Below are 21,109 nucleotides of genomic sequence, written 5' to 3' on the forward strand. Positions count from 1 at the left end.
TGGTTTCAGAGGGTCTACATCATTTCTGGATCCAGCCCCGTCTCAGCTCGGGGGCCAGGAGCGACCAGGCCCCTGCATTGCTTGTAGCCCTGGCCCCGTGCAATGAACCTGCGTGGACCGCAGACCCTGCCAACCGCACCAGCGATCCCCGGGCATACGCTTCCTTTCCCCGCTTGAACTCCGGAGAGATCCCCGCCCTGCCGGCTCTGAAGGGCTTCTCCGCTTGTGTCTCCCTCGGCAGGTGGTGCGAGACCAGATCTCCCACTGCACGGTGAAGCTGCGCCAGACGACGGGGCTGATGGAGTACTGTCTGGAGGTCATCAAGGAGAACGACCCCAGCGGGTTCCTGCAGGTCGCTCGTTTCCTCCTTTCCCCGGGGGAAGGGTGGGCCTCCCTTGCTCAGCACCGCGTGGGCCAGGGGGGCTTGCTTGACGTGAGGCCACGCTGCCATGGACCCAGTCCATGCCCCTGTCTTGGCTTTCCTCTTGAAGCCGCTTGGGGTGGCCGCTAGTTGGGGCCGGTCTGGGTGGAGGGAGAAGCCATCCAGCCCAGACTCCTCGGACGCCAACCCTCCATGGGGCCCCCTGCCCCACTGTGGCTGGCTCACACCCGTCAGCCGCCAGAAGTGCCACTTCCATCACCCATCGGGAAAGCGGGCCAAATCAGGCGATCCAAGATGCTGGCCTGAGCAGGAGCCCCGGGGTCAGCAGCACAAGAGATCAGTCCGAGGTGAGCCAGGACTTCGGCAGGCGGCCTCACAAGCTGCGGGGAACCTAAATGAAGGCGCTGTCGCAGCTCCGGCCTGAGGAGCCTGAGTGGGGGCTTCCCCGGCCCTGCTCGGGACACGGCCACAGGACTGAGTGGTCCTCCCCAGGACAGGAGGGCCCTGTTAGGAGTCCTTTACTCACGAGGAGACTTGCTTCGTGAATGGGTGTGCTTTCTCAACAGGGCTTGTTCTGGCCCGCCTCATAAGAGCAGCGACCCGCAATTTTGTTCTGTCTGCATTTTGCAGACAGTCAGACTCCTTTTCTTCTATCTTCCATTCATTACAAGAATAAGATTTGTTTTATTTCCCAAATGGCTATTCGTGGCCCTTTTATAAATTGCTCTTGTGAAGATTTGCTCTTCCTAAAATGCACAGATCTCCTCCCTGCAAGACATATTTTCCTGCTTTCCTCTATGGGGGGAAATTTACATTTTTACTGGGGTTTTTTTTAATTCACTGTATTTTTCTACAGCTGGGGATGTTGCAAGCCCGTGCGTGGTTTTTCCAGTCCATAGAAAGCACTGGGGAACACTGGCTGTGTGGCTGCGTGTCCATTTGAGAAAATAACACCCTCGGATCGTGTTCTTTTAAAACTCCAGCCTTCCATTAGGAAAGGCCCAGAGCTCAGTGGCTGAGTGGACATACGGTGCCGGTGGAAGACCCCATTTCAGTCTCGTGCCTTTCGCTTGCAAAGACCTTGCACAGCACCTTGGCCCGAGTCCCACGAGAGCTTCTGCTGATCACAGGAGACCACGTGGGCCTCCATCAGCCACTGGTCGAGGGACCACCAGTTGTCCTGTCACGTGCAAAGCCTGGATGCCTCACGGGGGACAGCCTTGTCCCCAGATATGTCAGACTGCAAGGGCCAGCAGGCTGGGAATGATGAGAGCGGAAGTCCAAAGCATCTGGAGTCCATCGAGTTGGGCAAGGCTGCTTTAAGCTCAAGTCCGTCAGCCCTGTCTTGTTTTTCTTCCACTTTCCGTGGAATAAATTATTTCTTTGTTCTCCCCACCACACATGGTACTGCAAAATTCTTCGAGATGACTGGGCTTTGTGCACAAATAGTAAACTAGCTGCATCTATCGCATCTTTAGCCGGATTTTCTTTGATGCTTTGATCTTTGCCATCGCCGTCTTCTCCCTCCCTGACCCACATAATTCGACCAGCTGGGGATGGTGAAGTCAGAAGGTGGCCGGCATCTCCCGCAAAAGGGCCTTTGGGTTTGGACTCCCCAGGGCCCCCCCAAAAAATTTCCCCATCTGCAGAAGCCACAGCCCAGGCCAATTCTCAGGTCTCCTTTGTGTCCAGATTTCTGACGCGCTGATACGACGAGTCCACCTGACCGAGGACCAGTGGGGGAAAGGGACCCTCTCCCCGAGGATGACCACGGACTTCGACCTCAACCTGGACAGTGCCCCCTTGCTGCAGTCCATCCACCAGCTCGACTTCGTGCAGATGAAAAGTAAATGCATCTATTCTGGGGGGAGGGGCGGCTCCCTGGCTCTGCCCCTGCGTGGCGGTTCCGGAAGCTGTGGGGGAAGGTGCATGGGTCGAGCAGGCCGGGACCCACTGGAGGCAGAGCCCGGTGGCGAGCGGGTGGCGGAGAAGGCCGCCAGGGCCGCCCCCTGCATGCGCTCCCCCGTCCTTGGCCTTCTCCACTGAGGAGGGCAGGCCTGGGTGGAGGGGCGCTTGGCCGCCCTGTGAAGACAGAGAGCAGGCGATGCCCGGGCATCGCCGCTCGCCACTCTGGCCGTGGCTGATGGGAGCAGGACATCCGGATGGTGCCGGGTGGGGCAAAGCCGCCTTTTCCGTGCTCGTGAGCTGCAATTACCGGCGCTCAGCCGTGAGCGCTTTGACAGAGGCCAGGGGAAATCAGACCAGCGCAGAACAGAACAGGGCGACTGCTCTGCGTCAGGGCTCGAGCCTCTGCCCACACGCAGCTGGCACGGGCCGTCCCCTCGCCTGAGTCGTGCCTCTTCCTCGCTGCCAGCTCCGCCGCACGCACTTCCGCCCAGCCAGGAGGCGGTGGAGCAGGGACTGCAAAGGCCCCCCAGGCACTCCGCCTGCCCCTCGGGCTCACCGCAGCCTCGCAAAGCACAGGTGTCTGGGGGTCCGCCAGGAGGCATTGCTCTGCAGTGCACGGGGCCTCTGCCAAGTCCCCCTGCCTGGCTGGGACTCGCAGTCTTGCTGTGTGGGTCTGACCTCAAGTCGCCTCACAGCAGAACTGCACTTCCTGAGCCTCGAGGAAGTTTTCCAGCCAGTTTGCAGGTGAAATTTGCAGCAATAGTCGGATTTTAAAAGCCTGATCCATTCAAATCTGAATCAGAGCATCATGAGAAGGGCAGGGAGAGAAAATCTCTCCATCTGCTCCTCGGGTAAAATACAGAGTTTTAACTTGTTCTCTTGGCTTGGACAGGAATAAAGGCTTCAGAGTTTCTGCGGGGGCTCAGGAGAGATGAAAGACCTTGGCTGAGCTGAGACTGAAGCACAGGGAGCAAGCCAGCGAGGCGGCCTCTTCGCTCGCCTGGCGCTGCTCCCTTACGGCATCTTCCAAGCACGCCAGCCCTCGAGCAGAGTAGCTGCAGAGCAGTCCAGCGCGAGGGAATTTCAGTGGCTGTTCGGTAGCGAGACCATTTTTAATGAACTGCATTAGATGCTTTTCTCAGAAAAAGGCCTGGGGTTTTCCACAACAGGGGTCAATGCAGCCCCAAACGTAAAAACTATTTAAAACAGCTAAAAGCAACATTAGAATACCAAGGTGTGTTAAAACAATTAAATTAAGAAGTCAATTACATGCCCTATCTATCTATCTATCGCATTTGTATCTCATCCCATAGCCAGAGGCTCTCTGGGTGGCTCACAGTGCAATATAAATATATTTAAAAACAGATAAAAATAAATAACAAACAAACCATAAAACACAAGAAAATTAAAACACAATATAAATACAGCTGTATAAATAGGGATCAGTGGAAAGCCTTAACCTGAAACCAAAAGGCGGCAGTGTGGGCACCAGGCCAGCCTCACTGGGGAGAGCGCTCTGCAGTCGGGGCCACCAGCAGGAAGGCCCTGCTTTCGCTCCCATCCTCCCAGCACTCAGAGGGCCTCAGCGGTCGTTCCCAGTGGCTGGGCAGGTTCATCCTGGAGAGGCACCTGTGAGGTATCGAGGCCCCAAATTATGTAAGGCGTTAGCCATTAAATGCAGCACCTTGAAGTGGGATTGGAAGCAAACAGGCAGTCAAGGTGAGCAGGCAGAATCGGTGTTATTTGCAAGGCCCTGTGAGCCGCCCGGCTCCTCGCCCCTGTGCTGAGCCAGTTCCCCCGCTCACCAAAGATGGGGCCACGCGAGCGGCTGCTTTTCCTCTGTGGCTTGTGGCGGAAGCCAGGGTTACACTAATTTCTGTTTAGCTCCTTCCCCAGTGCCAGCGGCCCCAATCCTTCAGCTGGAAGACTGTTGCACCCACAACAACAGCGCGACGCTCTCCTGGAAGCAGCCCCCTCTCTCCACGGTGCAAGTGGAAGGCTACATCCTGGAGCTGGATGATGGGAATGGCGGTCAGTTCAGGGTGAGTCTGACGGGCTGGGATTGAGGCTCTGCACACACGAAGGTGCAGGCGCTGGTCTGGGATACAGGAGCGCATCTGTGGAAGACCACGGGGGCACAGGGGTCGTGATTCTCTCGTGGGGGCCAGTCTAAAATATTGGCAAGGCTGGTGAGCATCTATCTGTCCGCTAGGTATGAAGGAGCCCCGCTTCATAGCTCATTTCTGCAAGTCGCACAATTTCCAGGGGCAGCCGTTCCGACAGAGGTGCAAACGGTGTGGCCCATGTGCCACAGACAACTAGCCAAGCCTGGTGGCCCTCAGTCTCCTGGCATCTCATGAATCATAGAACAGTAGCGTTGGAAGGGGCCAGGAAGGCCATCCAGTCCACCCCCTGCTGTTGCAGGCCACCAGTTTACACCATCCGACTCAGGGGTCTGTCCAGTTTCCCCCTGAATGTCTCCAGGGTGGGAGAGCCCCCCACCTCTCCGGGCAGCTGGTCCCACTGTCACTCCCAGAAGAAAAGAGCCAGTGTGGCGCAGAGGTTAAGAGCGTGGGACTGGGACTCAGGAGATCTGGGTTCGAGTCCCCGCTCAGCCATGGAGCCGACTGGGTGACTCTGGGCCAGCCACAGGCTCTCAGCCCGGCCTACCTCACAGGGTTGTTGTTGTGGGGATAAGATGGAGGAGGAGGAGGATGTAAGCTGCCTTGAGCCCTTTGAGGAAAAAAGCAGGATATAAATCGGAAAATAAATAAATAAATAATAAATAAAAGGGGATGGAGGGGAACTGTTCTAGGAACAGGTGCTAGGACCTTCGCTGGAGAAACCTTGTTCAATGCTTCCCGCCGCCTTCCTAGCTTGCCCTGGGATGTTCTAGGAACAAGACTTCTCGGCCAGGAACAATACAGCTTGCTCCTAACGCATTTTTCCACCCTCTTTTTGGGGCGGCTGCATCAGGAGGGGCTTCCGTGCCTTCGGCAACACGGAACACATGCTTTGCTGCAAGAACATGAACAGCTGCCGCTGGCGTGCTTGGGGGCGAGCGAGCGCTGTGCGTGTGGACGTGTGTGCGAATGGGCTTGTCTCCCAGAAGCGAAGCTGAGTTTCCAAGGTGTCCCCGAAAAATCAGCCGTGTGGGCTGCTGGCACATTGAGCCTTTTCAGAATCTTCCTTGGTGACTAGATAGACCCTGCATAGCGGAAGGTGTTTGCTCTCCAGCAGTGGTGACCCGGGAACAGGTCTGGCCACCTGGTGACTTTCTCTGGCTGAACGGCTGTTTCGCACAAAGACCTCCTGGCTCAGCCCACGGGATGCCTGAGCCACCGACGCAGTGAATGCTGCCCAGGCTCAGCGGCGGGGCTTGTCCGGAGCCCCACCTGCAGCATCTCCAACTGGAGGAACTGCCAGTATGTGGAAGCGCAGCTGTCCAGAGACGTTTAGTATTGGGGCAGTATATAAAAACTTATAAAATAAAATAAAATAAAATAAAATAAAATAGGTCACTGGTAGCTGGTTGTAAATCAGCCAGGGTGCTTTGGGCGCTGGGAAGTACAGAACAGGAATTGAGGAGGAGGACGAGAATGAGGACGGTGATGATCCAAGTTAGAGATGGCAGGAGGAAGGACCTTGGCTCAGTGGCAGAGGCCCAGCTTTGCATGAGGGGGCCCGGGTGGGTTCCCCAGCTTCCCGGGTAGGGCTGCAGAACAACCTGTGCAAAATCCGGGCAAGCCGTCGCTTCCGGCCCACGCTGCCAATGCCGGCTGGAGGCCCCAGTGCTCAGGCGGCGTCCGGAGGCCCTTCCCGGCCGGCCGAAGGGCCCCGACTGTGGGTAAGCCGTTCTCCTGTGCTTGGCCTTCAGGAGGTGTACGTGGGCAAGGAGACCATGTGCACGGTGGACGGGCTGCACTTCAACAGCACCTACAGCGCCCGCGTCAAGGCCTTCAACAAGACCGGCATGAGCTTGTACAGCAAGACGCTGGTCCTGCAGACCTCCGAGGGTGAGTTGGAGCGATGCCGACGCGCCTCGGCCCAGCGGCGAGGCGTTTCCTCAGGCCGCCCACGCCGTGGGTTTCTGGGAGGGGCCTCCGAGCGTGGCCAGTTTTGCTGCGGTTAGGGTTAGCCAAACTGGGGTCCGCTCTCCGAACAAGCCCACACCTGGGAAGGATGGGAGAGACACACCTTGCGCTGCCTCTCTTCTTTCTGCTCCCCTTCTCCAGGTGTGTTGCACACCTCACTTTCCTTAGCTGACTTTTCCTGGGTGGAACCCAGCTGTCCCTGCCTCTTTAGTCCGCTCTCTGTCCACTCACTGATGCATCTTGGGACGGACATTGGGACTGAGGGCCTGAGCTTTTCGTCCAGCGGGATACGAAACGGCCACCTGGAAAGCAGGGGCACTCATGAGCCCACGTGGACAAAGGTGCCCATCAGCCCCTTCGCTACCACAGGCATCCCCTAGCCATCTTCTTAAATATTTATACTTAGGGGACAGTCCCTGGGAAGCCCCCTCAAGTGCTCATTTTATGATGGTTGCTCTTAAAATATACCCTCTTTTTCTGCAACTAAATGGGGCTTGGGTATCAAGAGACCAGCAGCAAACTGCATTCTATACCTGGTGTCAGGATGGGGCCATGATTTAAATGTTTTATTTTGCCCTAACAGATCAGAAATGCAGACTTTGTTGGCGAGTGCTTAATAACAGTGTTGGTGGGAGTGAGGGGAGAGGGCAGAAGCAATGGACAGGGGTACCAAAAAGCCTTAAAGACAACCAACTTTAAGGCCAGGATTTAAAAGGACATCCGTGCTTCCCCTTTTCTAGATAATAACTAAAAGACTCTGGGCACAATGTCTAGGCAAAAAATAAAATAAAATAAAATATATCCTGCAGCTCCCAGCATCCCGCATCTGGAAAAAATTCCTGCAATTCCCAGAATTCAGCTGGGGACTGCTGGAGCATAGGACTGTGCCCCGAATTAATATTCCCTATTCTGAATCTCCTGATTTATGAACAATAGCATCTCCTCAAAATACCACGAAGAATGTTCCGGGAAAAATTCTTAGCATGACTTTTGTCCTGTTTGCTTCTGTGCAACTCACAAAAATATGGACCAGGGCCACTCAGCAACTTGTACTGTGAAATGAGTGAGTGAATAGACATAAAATTTATCTTTTACCAAGCAGAAATAAAATTAGGCATCCTGCAGGCGTGGAAAGGAGAATACTCTTGAATGAACTACTGACAACCAAACATGTGATACAAATTCGTAATAAACAGAAGAGTTTTAAGAGCTGCTCAGCATCATGAAACATTTTCCAGACTCAGAAATGTTGCGGGGGGGGGGGGGGTCCCACCTTTGTTCTCTAGTCATAGCTCAGCCTTCCCCAACCTGGTGCCCTCCACATGCAATCGCATCTCCCCTAATCCCCAGGAGAGGTCATGGGAGTTTTAGTCCAGCACATGTAGAAAGTACCAGGCTGAGAGGCTGCTTCAGCCGAAGGGACCCAAGAGAAACCGGAATCGTTCTCTGGTGGGTGAGCCCGTTGTGGCACATGCTAGAAATTTTTTTGATGAGTGCCTCTCGCTTGTACGTTGATTTTTGCGATGGCTGTTTTCACTACGTGGCACCACGACTTCGTGCAATGACATCGCTCGGCAGCCTGATGCAGAAGGTCCCCGCTAGACGTCTAGCATTGGAAGGATGTCCTGCAACGAGCTCACGCACCAGAGAAGGATTCCGGTTCTTTTGGGTCCCCCTCGTATATAGCAACCGTTCCGTGCAAGGCTGGCAAGAGGTCCTAGGACCCCTTGGAGCAAGGCGGGTGGGCCACAGGCCAAGTGGCCCACTCCTGGTGGATTGTGGGAGGGGTGAAACGATGTACAGGAAGCATAACACGGGACGAGAAGGATTGCCTCGCTCCAGGGCGCTGCGAGAGGCCGGGGCTGCGGGGGGAGCCCTGGGATTCACAGAGAGGAGCAGCCGCAAGAAGCACGGGGCCCTTCCCGCCAGGGCACGCTGGTCCCACGGGCCACTCCAGGGGCCACCGGGCTGCTCCTGCCAGAGGGCCGGTCCTGCCCCACCGCCGAGCCCAAGCACAGCTGCGGCGTGGGCTTGCCTGGGAGTAAGCGTGATCCAGGTTGGGTCTGCTGGGCACAGAGAGGGGAGGTTTACCTCTGCCCCACTAGCCTCTTCCCCCATTCCTTTAACCCCTTCCTCACTAAGGAGGCTAGGATAGACGATGCCACTGAAGAAAACAGCTTCTCTTGGCGCCAGTGGGAGTTGTTATCTTTTTTTCGTCCCGGAGGAGGGGCGAGTTTTGTGCAGGGAAGCAGCTGGGTGGAAAGGTACTGAGCAGGCAGAGATGCTGCTGGAAGGCACCCCCCCCCCACCCCAGGTGGCAGCATCCTGAGTAGATGCAGCTGGAATCTGGGTGCCCAGGCCAGTCCTGCAGGAATAAAGTCACACCCAGGGCGACTGAGACAGGCATGCAGGGAAGAAGAAGGGCGGGTGGAGGGCGTCAGGATCTGAGCTGAATGCTCCTTGCATCTGACTTATGCATCATTTATATGAAGCCGTTTTAGCCCCCCTTCGCAGCCCCCTGAGGCTCCCCCTGCAGCTCCCACTCAGTCAGCAGAAAAGGCAGCCCCTGCCATAGGCTCATGATTTAGAAAGGCATGATACAAAAGGAAAGGTAGATGGGGAGGGAAGAGGAAAAACCCCTTCCAGGGAGCAAAGACGCGTGGACAACAAACTGAGTCCTGGTCAGCAAGGCGGGGGAAGAAAAATGAATGTCTTCTAGGAGGAAATGGTTTTGAAATGGGCAGCCCACGGGCTTGCCAAAAATGCAGTACCATGACCACTCCAGATCGCAAATGCGCTGCTGCTGTGATCTCAGTCTGGGTTGAGCGTGACTGGCTACCTTTTGCGGAAGGATGGGTGAGGGGCATTCATCTTGCCTGGGTACCTGTGACCCAGGGCATGGCTCAAGATTGGCACTCCGCCAACCATGACCTCCCCTTCTGCACACCAAGGACTAGAAGGTTGCGGGGTCAAACAACGGGGCTGGTCTGAGCTCCCCCTGGTGGCCAGGGGAGATCCCTGCAGGGGCAAACGTCTCTGGCCGCCCAGAATCAGAATCAGCTGCCTTTTGTGGGGTGTGTCTGTGAGCAAAGCGAGGGTGCACAGAGTCGGTGGACGAGAAGACTCTGCCCCCAGAACAGAGGAAAAAGATGCAGGCGCACGAGGCATTTGAACCGGTGATGGCTAAAACCGTCGTGCCCTGCTGTTCATTCTTCCACCCCAAACGCTCTTCTGCTCCTTTGGCCAAATCCTGGAGTGAGACGGGGGGGAGCCACTTAGGGGGGAAGGGGGGAGAACCGCATCCCAGTCGCTGCCTCCCCCGTTTGGCAGCATCGGACGGGCCCGTTCACCGAAGGCTCGGGAAGTGCAGGGATCCGTTCCGGGGGCCACGCGGGAGAGGAGGGCCCTGCCTTGGCGCCCAGGTAACGGCCCGCGACCGACCGGGACTCTGACCCTGCGTTTGCCTCCATCTTGCATCTAGACTCCGAGCCGGAGGAGCAAGCCCTGACAATCCCGGTGCCCCTGGAAAGGCTGCAGCTGCGCAGAGTGAGCCCCTTCTCCTCCACCCTAAACCTGCAGAACAGCTTTCCGGGCAGATCCTACTTTGAGCTCAGATCCTCGGCCCACCAAATGAGCTTGCACTCCTCCTTGCAATCCCTCAATTCAGCCGGTGGGTGAGCTCCGCACGCCCGGCGGGCCTCTGCGGCTGCGCTTCTTCGTGCAGCATCCGCTCTTCCTCCGTGCCTGGTCTTGCTCTCGCTTCCCCTCTGGAGTCGTCCTTGTTTGGCCCCCTCGCTCCCCCCCCCGGCTGCCCGTGGCACCCGTGTGTGAGATGGGACGAGGCGCTCTGTGTTGTTGGTGGCTTGCATTCTGCGGGGAAGGAAGAGCCGGGGCGTGGACGTTTGGCGTGTGTGTTTCTGTCTCGTGGGTTTGTGGGTGGCCGAACCACGCAGATGAGGCAGCCCCAGAGAGCTGCTGTTGACCCCCCTGCGTTGCGGCCGTGGGCCCATGGGTTGTGGGTTCGCCTCCCACCTAGCCAAGATCCGGTCCCTGCAAAAATCAAAATGGCATTTAGAAGATCATGGAGCCTTCGACTATTCCTCCCTGGAGGAAGTCAGGCTGCACAGATCAGATAGAAATGCGGGGGATATGAGCAGGGGGCTTGTCTGTATGATAGCTGCCCATTAGGATATCTCCCCTGGACAGCCTATCAGTTGGGCAGCATCCCCTGTCCCAAATCGGCTTCCAAATAAGACAGACCCCAAACCCTGTGGAGCCAGTTCCCAGTGGACACACCGGGATTCCCTCGACACGGCTTTTGGAAACCAAATGAAACGCCTCTTGACATCAAGGGGGTGTAGCCACCCTCCCGGACAGGGCAACAAGGCATCCCCCATAGCCTCAGATCGGGTGTCCTCCCCTCCCCTGTTGTAGCTGTACTTGGATGATGGAGAGAACCCCTTGGGCTCAATTCTCCCTGTGTGTATTGCTTCCCTCCCCACGCACGCGTATCCTGCCCGTTCCAGAGCACAGCCTGGTTAACAAGACATCTGAATGCTCCATTTTGGTCAACCAGTTGTAGTTCACAGTGATGGTTTGCAAATGTTTGCAGCCAGATCATTCTGCCGGGCGCTCTGTCCCCCAAAACCTACGCTAGAGTCCTAACGAGCTGCATTTCAGGGGCTTGCCTCTGCTGAACGCCCAACCCGCTTTGGCCCGCTTGGTTCCTGCCAGATGCGTGGGACTGCATCTCCCATCATCCCCTGCACAGCATCAGGTGGCCACCAGGTTGGGAAGGCTGAGGAGGATAGTCCTGCTGCCCCAAGGCAGTCTCCCCCCAACTCCGGTGTCCACCATCAGCAGATCGCCGCCTCTGATTCCCCCCCACCCCCACCGCCCGCCGGGCTCTGCCAGCCAGGGTGGCCACCGGGCAGGAAGGCTGGAAATGCTGCCGTGTGGGACCCTCCAAGTGTGCTCCCATCCTTGGCCATCCCAGCTGTGGATGATGAGACCTGCACTCCAGCACAGCGGGAGGGTGCCAGTTTGGGAAGGGCTATTCTAGAAGGCGGTTCTGCACTCCGGACTGAAACTGCAGCTTTTTGCCTCCTCCCGGAACTGGCACCCTCCACGGCCAACAGCCGGGCTTCGGGGCACAGCAGCCCCCCTGGCTCGGGTACCCTCAGCTCTGGCAGTTCTTCCCCTCGCTCATTTTCACAGTACTTCCCACCCACAAAGGTTTTGCCCTTGGCCTCTGCCTGACACCAGCCGGGGCTTCCGGAGAACAACCCCAGCAGATTTCCCCCCTTCCCACCCCTTGATGAGGAACAAGGAATGTCACAACCTTTAAGTTGCTGGGCTACTCGAGGCCTGCGCTGGGCTCTCCTTTTATATTATCCCTGTTGTGTTTCATGGATTTCACATCTCACTGTTTTTGTGCAACTGGCTTCTGACATGTTCCGTTCCCAAACGTTTCGATCTCTTGTCCCGTGTATGCGGAGTTATCGCTCGGCCTGCTTCCTGTGTGTGGAGTTCGTATCTTTGCGCTATCCTGCTCTTTGGCTGGAAATGCGGGTTGTGTGTGTGGGGGGGGGGGGATTGGAGGCTCATGCTTAAACGGGTGTCTTTTGCTTCTTTTGGGAATGTTTATGGAGAAGTTGTAGGACGGGCGAACACCCAAACTGCAGAGTTTCCGATTCCCCAAGTTGACGCAAGTCCGGCTTCATTTAAAGGCCTCTGCTGCACCCGGGTTCAACAAGGCCGTGTGCTTTTCTTGCGTCCACATGTAAAATTCTGCCAGCAAAATGACAGTCACAAATTATACCAAATTATGCCTACTGTGTCTTTAACTGGGCAGGAAAAAAATAGGAGTTGTACCTTTGAGTCTGATGCATTTCTCAAGAGTGCCGTTTCATGCACCGTATCAGCTGAGATTCTCAGTATGCAAAACTTTGTTCTGGGCTAAGATCATGAGGAGAACCCTGTGGCTGGATCAGGCCCATCATCCTCATTCCAGCAGGTGATGGCCAGGTGCTTCTGGCCAGCCTAGCAATCAAGCTTTTGCCAGCTTTCCTGCACTGGTTTTCATGCCCCCTGCAGCTGGTTTTCTGGTGTATGATGCCTCTAAACACATTGGTTCCATTTATGTGGCCGGCTGTGGGTTCAAGCCCTCGTCTGGATTTGTCTAAAAGCCTTGCCAAACAGTGGCCTTCTTCTCACCTTGAGAACTCCCAACACTAATCGTGTTTAGCCTGTAATATTTCTATCCTGCCATGACTACAAGGGGCCAGAAAACACACATTCCACTTAATTCTCACATCACCCTTGGAAGGTAGGTTAGGCAGAAAGGAAGTGACGGACCAAAAGGCACTTGATGACCTTCATGGCCAAAGGAGAACCAGAACCCGAAACTCCCGGGTCCCAGTTCAGCACTCTAACCACTATACCACACTGTCTGTGTGAAGGAGTGCGTCCTTGTGTTGGTCCTGAATTGTCCCTTGGTTCCAGCGGGTTCCCTTGAGCTCCAGCACGTTGACCTGTGCAACAAATGCGATCCACGAGGTCCCAAAACGAAGCCAACTTCCTGTAGATACTGGTGAATTCTGAGCAGGCCGTAACTGGCTAAGAAGGAGATCCGGGGCTGTGACGGATAAGGCCATGCCAGCGCTGATCCAGCTGCTGCTGCTGTGAGAAGGGGAAATTCCAGGGAGGGGATCTCTGAGACAGGAACCAAAAATAAAATAATACCTGTACAGAAAGGGTGTCGGACAGCTGGAAAATTTGCAGCAAAGGGCAACCGAAATGATCGGGAACCCCAGAAGGACCATTTCATGAAGCTGGTGGGTGCGGGATGCAGAACGGATCGAAGGGAAACCTTCACACAGCACAGCAACGGTGCGCCTGCTCCCACGAGATGGAGCGGGGCCACTCCCATGCTGAACTGGACAAATTCGTGGAGGAGGCAGAGGTGGGCCCTGGTGCGTCATCTCAAGAAGAAGGGCAGGGTGTCTTTTGAGACCTCTTGCTGGAGAATACAAGCCGCAGCACGTTACTGCGCCGCTCGCCTGCTGGTGGTCTTCCAAAGAGGCATCTGGCACTGGTGACTTGCTCTTTAATTCGTCTCAGGTCCCTCCCAGCAAGGTCCTTCTGGCCCCCGAACCCACAGCGAGCACACGGCCCCACTTTTATGGCAGGCCTGCTGCTTTTGGAGCGAATCTGGTGGTCTCATTCGGCAGCTCATCTCGGCAAGGGTCTCTGCGTCATTTCTGTCATGCATGAGCCCGGTTGCCGTGTCTTAGTGCGGACGTGTGAAATGCAGTATCTCTTTATAGGTTTCGAGGCTCAGTCGGGACCTTTCTCCCAATTAGGCAAGTATTTTCCTTTGACTTCAGTGATGTTCCCTTTGTTCTGGTCACTTATTTCCCTCCTAACTCTCTCGTTTGTATCTGCAAAAACGGCAAAAGACTAGTGTTCAGTCCAAGAGGGTGTCTGTTCTGGTTTGTTGTTGTCTTGTGCGTGACAACTTTGGCAGTGGGGCAGAAAAGTCCCTCAGAAAACGATCTCAGAACGAGACAGGCAATTTTCAGCTTGAGTCCCCAATAATTCATGCAGTGAGGGGTGCAGGGCTCGGTTTCCCACGGGTAGCACACGCTCTCCCTCATTCACGTAAATGGCGGGCTTCCCTTCACATGCATGGAGCTTCCGGTCTGCCATTTCGTGCCGGGGAGGCCCTGCCGAGCTGCTGCAAAGCCAGCACCTCCCAGCCGGAGAGCGCAAGGCTCCGGCGCTGCAGCTGGGGCGCAAGGGAGAGCTGAGCGCAAGAGGCCACAGAGGTCTGGACAGGGAAGCTGCTACGGAGGGAGACGAGGAGCATTCTAGGGAAAGGCCGGTACCATCAGGAAGCAAAGACGGCCAAGGCAAGGCCCTCATGGATCCAGGTCTGTGGGCAGTTTGCAATTACTAGTCTGTAGCGCGAAATCCACGGGAAGGAAGGAAGGAAGGAAGGAAGGAAGGAAGGAAGGAAGGAAGGAAGGAGAATTTTACACACTGATGGAAAAGAACGGTGACCAGTCAGGGTGAGATGAGCAAGGCAAAGCACCACTCAAGCTTCTTGGGCTTCAGGCGAGCTCAGGACCGTCTTAATGCATGGGCCGATGGGCACTTGCCCATGGGCCCCATACTCAGCTGTATGTTAACCCTTGGAAAATTGGAAAACTTCCAAAATTAACAGCAGCTGTAGTTGTCGTTGGGGCCCCAGGACACTGCTTTGCCCGGGGCCCCTCATGCTGTTCAGACGGCCCTGAGCGAGCTGCAGGGTTTTCTGCTGAGATGCATTTGCTGAAGGTCCAGCGGAGAACTTGGGCCCCAAGTGGATTTTTCTAATATTCCGTTACGTCTCGTATTTACATCCCACCTTTCTGTCAAGTCGCTCAGGGTGACACATGAGCCATAGAGTTGGCTCCCCGCTTTACTCCCGAGTTAAGGATTAAAAAACCTCATTCATTACGAGCACCATCCTTATCCATCTGGCACTTACAGACACTCTGTCTATTCCATGTCAGAGGAGGCCAAAAGGACCTCACCTCTCTCGTGCCGTCTGAATCTCCAAAAACGGCCAGAAGTCCCTCCGAACCATTCCAGCGGGCCTGCCTTTTGGTGGGCACGGCGGGGAACCGTGAGGCCACCCAACGCTGTGTGTGCCCCCTTTCTTCTCCCCCTCCAACCTGTCTTAGGAGTCCACATTTGTGACTGCATAAGAGGGATTTTCTGCAGCAGCAGAGAAGGGGACGGATGGGTGGGATCCGACCCGTACTCATATCTCCGGCCGCGCTTGAAGCTGGCTCTGCAGGTGTGTGGAAGAAGGCCTGTCACGCCGGTGGCACCTGCTCACTGTCTAGGAGCCACAGGGCTGCTTTCTAAGTTTGCTGCTGTTGTGATGTTGTTGTGAGGTGCCATCAAGTTGTCTTCGACCCTCTGAGTACATCCCCCCCCCCCGCCAATGTCCTGTCGTTTGTACACGCTGCTTAGGAATGTGCCTGCTGAGTGATTTATGTACAAATATCAACAAGATCATAATAGTTCAAAACAGTTCCAGGAACATGACGAGGGACAGCGTATGAGCAGCTGCAATTAAAGGGGTCCTACTGAAGGGCAGAGGGTGGCCAGCGGGTCCTCCGGGGAGTTTTGACTGCCTGGGGCCAGCTGCAGCTGTTGCATCACAGCTGAACGTCGGCGTCTCCGGGCGCGGAAAGGGTGGCCCTCTCGGCCCTTGATGCAAACCGAGCTTGGATTCCCCTGCTGGAATAAGTGACCTCAAGGCCTGGTTTGTCTTTCTGACTGGGCACAGGGAGGCGGAAGCACGTTGAGTTCCTGCTTGGTTTCTGTTGGGAAAAACAACACCCTCCAAAGATCAAGGTCCTTTGCTTGCCCGGAGGTTCCCTCCTTGTCTGTATTACTGTGTGGGAATTGGTGCATATCGTGTTCAATTATGCAGCATTTCTGCTAATACTAAATCAAAGTACAGGCTTGGGTGGCAGTGGAGGAAGGAAAGGCTGCCGCTGGCAGAGGAATCTTTGTGCAGAAGTCATAATGCTCACAACAGGAGATTTTGGACACTGTATGTAAATTCCTTCTTATTTGTCCTCCCACATGCATTGCGCTTGGAATGGAACAGTTGATATCAAAAAACTGGTAGCAGGTATGAAGCACTCGGGCGCATGGGGGAAACGGCAGGTCGGCTCATCAGACCAGCTGGGCAGAAAGGCGTTGTGTGTGTTTTGCTAGGTTTGTGTAATGCATGGGTCAGAGAGGTGTGCTTCCTTTACGTGTTGTCGAGCTGATGTTTCATACCTGAGCCAAAGACGTGTGGTTGGAGTTTGGATGTAGTGAAATGGCCACCAAGATAGACACAGACCAGTTCGGCATCCTGTGGCCTGCTAATTTGCCACTGCAGTGGGACCACATGCAGCCCACAGTCCTGGGAATGGGGTGCCCCGGAGCTGGGAAGTCCAGCTAGCGCGATCTCGAGAGACATCCTCTTAGCTTCTGATCACAAGCAGGCCAAGGCATTTTTTTTCTCACAAACATCCTTCCATCACATGGGCCATGGCCCGTGCACTTAAAAAAAAAGAAGGAAATGTGTGCACATCACAGCGATTTCTGCAATTCAGTGAATTTGTGTAAAATCAGCCAATTGCATTAAATTGGCACCAGAAAAGCGCATGCTTTTCCAGGGCTGATTTGTGCAAATTGGCCTGTTTCACAAAACTAGCAGGACTTTAAAAAAAATGTGCCAGGCATGGCTTCCCTTAGAGACAGATGTCCACAAGCCATGTCCTTTAAGCCAAAGCTGGAGACAGGCTGACAAACCAGAATCTTATGGGGCAGAATTGTGAAAAGCTGTTACATATTCACCCCCCTATTGGATTCCTCACAAATCCCTAACCAAGAATACCTCTGGTTGCCATCACTCCAGAGTTGAGAGAGACCTGGGAGACCGGGCAGGAAAGAGTTAAGTCCTCCCCATTACTTGCAAACCAGACTATACCAGACCCTATCTGGCAATGACCAAGTTCCACTCTGCTACTGAATATCTAACACAGATTCATTCACGGTGCCTGGTTTGGAAAAGCTGGACCTGTTGCATCCCTAAAATCCTGAGAAGGCCGGACCTTGCTCCTGGTAAATGCAGGATGTCTGCAGCCCTCTGACCATGCTGCAAAATATTTACAACTGTGCAATCCAGAGGTGGCATGGAATGATCTTGCCATGTCAGAGATGCACACAGAAGAGCAGGACTTTACAGCCATGTTTTCAATTCTGAACCGTTACGTCTCATCATCTCCCAAAGCCTTGTTAGATTAAAAGAAGCATTGACGACATCTAAAATTCAGTGCACCTTTCCATGTCAACTCTCAGAATTTCTGAAAACTCTTAAGTGGAGACTTCCCACCTGCAGGTCAAAAGATGGTCTTTTCCTCTTGCTGTCTTTGGGCACGTTGGTGTTGACCGAGAGCCAGAATCCCCAGATGTCCTTTGAAATGTGGGTAAAGGGACATGCAGTCCGCTTTCCAGCTTCGGTCTGCACACACAGCCTGGGCTGCTTCTGTGGGGTTTGTGTGTGGAGCCCTCTTTGGAAAGCACTCGTACCCAGAGAGGAATCTCTGCCCAGATCGTCACGTGTCCTCGTGGTACACGGACTGCTTTTCGCCACCCGTCTGTGATGCATTTCACACGGGGAGCAGTGCAGTGACCCATCCCCGCCCGGCTGTTCCGTCCACCGGGGCCCCAGACCCTTTAGCCAGGCCGCTCTGCGGACATCTTCTGCCGAAGCAAGCATTCCCGTGCCCCCCTTGGGTTGGGGCACCCCGTGAAAGTGTCTTGCATGGCGCTTGGCTGAGCTGCATGGCGGCCCGCGGCCCTCCCGCGCCCCCTGTTCCCGGCCCTTCCCGACGGTCACGGCCCGGCGCGCCCGTGTCTTGCAGTGGCCTGGTTCTCCTTCGACCCCAGCACCGCGCATGCCGACATCATCTTCTCCAACGACAACCTGACCGTCACCTGCAACAGCTACGACGACCGCGTCGTGCTGGGCAAGACGGGCTTCTCCAAAGGGCTGCACTACTGGGAGCTGTCCATCGACCGCTACGACAACCACCCGGACCCGGCCTTCGGGGTGGCCCGCGTGGACGTGCTCAAGGACGTCATGCTGGGGAAGGACGACAAGGCCTGGGCCATGTACGTGGACAACAACCGCAGCTGGTTCATGCACAACAACTCGCACACCAGCAGGTACGTGCCCCGGATCGGCTCCTCCGTCTCGCTCTGGCGCCGGCCCGGGAGCTTCTGCACACAGAGAGGTACTCCGTGGCCGAGTGAGGCCGGGCGACATGTGGCGGAGGCCATCTCTCTGCGGGGGTCCCTTCAGGCCCCCTGCCCTTTCTGGCTGCGGTTTTATTTTTAAAGAGTTGCAATTTGAAAAGTTAACTGGGAGGCTGACATCTTCTGGGGCCATATTCCCCAGAATGCCCGTAGGCCTGTGTCTCTCAGCCTCAACCAAGCACCTTCTGGGAAGAAGAGCAGCCAGGCTTGTAGCTTTGGAACTCAGGCCCCACGGCTGCCGTTTGGTGCTGGGGCACTTCCGCCCCATGGCGGCCATTTGGTGCCATTCCCCCATCGCCGTCTCATCGTTCCAGAAGTGCCCACTCACCCCGAATGTTTGGAGAGTTCTGTCCTGGCATGTGCCCAAGAGAGCGCTCACTCTGGTTTCCTGTACCCAAGTCCTGTCGGGCTGTAAAGGTGGCTTCGTTCATTTTGAATCCCGCCTGCAGCTTCGGGGTGTCATATGTTCCCACGGACATGTGCCCAGAAGCATCCTGCTGGACTCGGAGCGTCGGAAGTCTCTCAGGAGGCTCCCCCCGGAGAGTGTCCCTGGAACATTCACGGTGCAGGTTCCAACCTGTCCGTCAGGGAACGTGGTGGGTTCCCCGAGAAGGGAAGGGCAGTCAGGGAGATGTGCCGAGCGTGTTTGCAGCCAGACCTCTCACCCACCAGCGCGGGGGAGTGGTGCAGAGTGTTGGACAAAGCCTGGGCAGACCTGGGTTCAAATCCCCACTTGGCCGTGAAGCGCCCTGGCCTGTTTGCACACAACCCGTGATTTCTGGCTCTGCCCAGGATTTTTCTAGCAAATGGCTGAGCAAGTCATGGTTTGCTTTCTCAGTCTCCTTTCTCCTTTGCCACCCGTCAAAATGTGTACCAAATGCCTTTGTGGCGATGTCCACCTTTTTTTTTTTAAACCACATTGGCACACCGCTTCTAAAGCCTGGTGGAACAACCCATGGGCATCCCATGGTTCTGGGTTCAACCGTAACAACCCATGGTTTCAATCACCCAGTGTTTGCAACCCAAGCACCAACCCGGGGTTCTCCTTTGAGGTGGCTTACAGTCCGGGTTAGCATTTGCATATCAGAATTCCAGCCCAGAATCCCCATGGCCAGTGTTTCCCAGAGCGACTTCCTGCGCAGAGCTGCTGCTAAGACAAAACGGCCGGAGAAAGGGCCCCGAGTGCCCCCGTGAGCGCCACGGAGGGGCAACGCGCTTTTTCTCCCGGCAGGACCGAAGGAGGCATCACCAAAGGGGCCACCGTGGGCATCTTGCTTGACCTGACCAGGAGGACCCTGACCTTCTCCATCAACGAGGACCAGCAGGGGCCGGTGGCCTTCGAGAACCTGCAGGGTGTCTTCTTCCCCGCCATCAGTCTGAACAGGAATGTGCAAGTAAGGAGCCGGAAGGGGTCTGGGCCACCGGGAGAGCGAACGGGCTGCGACAGCGTGGACGGGGGCCATGCAGGAGCGGCGGCGTGGGGAGGCGCTGGAGGGAAGGGCCGAAGCCTGGAGTGGGCACGGGAAACCTGGGGCGGGCTCGTGGCCTCCGTGAGCCGTCTGCAACCCGCTGCCCCCCAGGTGCATTGGGCGTGCCGCGCATAATTCTCAGCCAGCTTGGCGCATCTAGGGCCATGTGGGCCCCAGATAAGGGAAGTCTGGAAGGCATTTTAACGTCTGTGCTTGTCTAAGGTTCTTAGAAAAGGTTCTTGTCCAAGGTCCTATTTGGATGCCAGGAAGCACTTCCTGACAGTCAGGACCCCGAGGGTGTGGAATGGGCTTCCACGGGAGGTGGGTGAGGCCCCATCGGTGCGGGTGTTCAAGGACAGGCTGGACGTGCACATGGTGGGCATGTCGTGAGCAGAGCCGGCTGGAGTCGGAGGTCAGACTAGATGGCCCGGGAGACCCCTTCTGGCTCGCTCTGTTTCTGTTTCTAATAGAATCCCTGCCAGTTGATGGCACATCCAGAGCCTTCTGGATGCATCTGACCATGTGCTCCTATTTTCCAAAGGGTGTGCGCATGTAGGTCTGGCTTTCTGTGCGTGCACAGAGTCGGCCGTCGTGGGCTGTTAGGGGCCGCAGGGCAAAGGCCCCACTCAGTGATGCCTCGTTGCAGGTCACGCTTCACACCGGCCTGCCGGTCCCGGACTTCTACAATGCACGTGGCTCCATGCAGTGAGGAGGGGAAGGGTGCCCGCTGGCTTTTTCTCAGGACACATCGCGAGACCTGCAAACATTTTCTTCAGGAAGTGACCTCGAAGGTGCAAAGGAGGAGTCTATCTGGTCATCCGGTAACCCCAGGCCAGCAAAAAACCAATTTTTAAAAAAGGGGGGCAAGGAATCCAGAAGAATACAGGACAACCCAGATGCTGCACCCCGCCGGGTGCGGTGACCCCCCCTTGGCCTCTCCTGCACCCCTGTGCTCCGTGTGCATTCGCTTTGCTATGTTTTGCTCTTTCGGCTGATAACCAAGTTCCTAGAGAGCCCCGGATACAACTCTGTAGGCGATTTGGTCTGGGTTTCTTTTGTTTCGAAGTTGTCCTTCCTTCTACGTGTGACTCAGATTCCAACCGTGCAACGACTGTGCAAGGCTGCTTGGACACCCCCCAGGGGCCCCCTGCTCGGATGGCCGTGGACTGATCTTGCCTATGGCCAACCGAACCCTGCTGAAAGGCAACGCACAGGCAGGAATTGTTCGATGCTGAAAACTCTCCGAGTCCAGCTGCCGGCACCGCCACCATCTCCCTCCTCGTGGCCTTTCTCGCTGTGTAAAACCTTCAGGAACATTGGCCTGGGATCATCGCTTCGTCCACAGACAAAGCCACGTGGAATGAGTCAAGTCTCCAGGAAGG

The 21,109-nt window shown here is 55.8% G+C and overlaps 1 protein-coding gene across 1 annotated transcript in view; it reads left to right on the forward strand.

The window, feature by feature from the left end:
* Nucleotides 1-20,461, forward strand: part of TRIM9 (tripartite motif containing 9) — a gene marked incomplete at its 5' end in the record, with an annotated part of 61,475 nt that extends 41,014 nt beyond the window's left edge. The window contains 9 exons of the mRNA XM_044436272.1: nt 242-352; nt 2,075-2,228; nt 4,175-4,332; nt 6,168-6,306; nt 9,866-10,054; nt 16,055-16,078; nt 17,865-18,168; nt 19,490-19,652; nt 20,374-20,461. Coding sequence (XP_044292207.1) covers nt 242-352; nt 2,075-2,228; nt 4,175-4,332; nt 6,168-6,306; nt 9,866-10,054; nt 16,055-16,078; nt 17,865-18,168; nt 19,490-19,652; nt 20,374-20,436 — 1,305 coding nt within the window. The remainder of the gene's footprint in view (nt 1-241; nt 353-2,074; nt 2,229-4,174; nt 4,333-6,167; nt 6,307-9,865; nt 10,055-16,054; nt 16,079-17,864; nt 18,169-19,489; nt 19,653-20,373) is intronic.
* Nucleotides 20,462-21,109: the final 648 nt, after the last annotated feature.

The sequence above is a fragment of the Varanus komodoensis genome, unplaced genomic scaffold (genome assembly GCF_004798865.1).
Source record: "Varanus komodoensis strain SLA01 unplaced genomic scaffold, ASM479886v1 scaffold3, whole genome shotgun sequence".
NCBI lineage: Eukaryota > Metazoa > Chordata > Lepidosauria > Squamata > Varanidae > Varanus > Varanus komodoensis.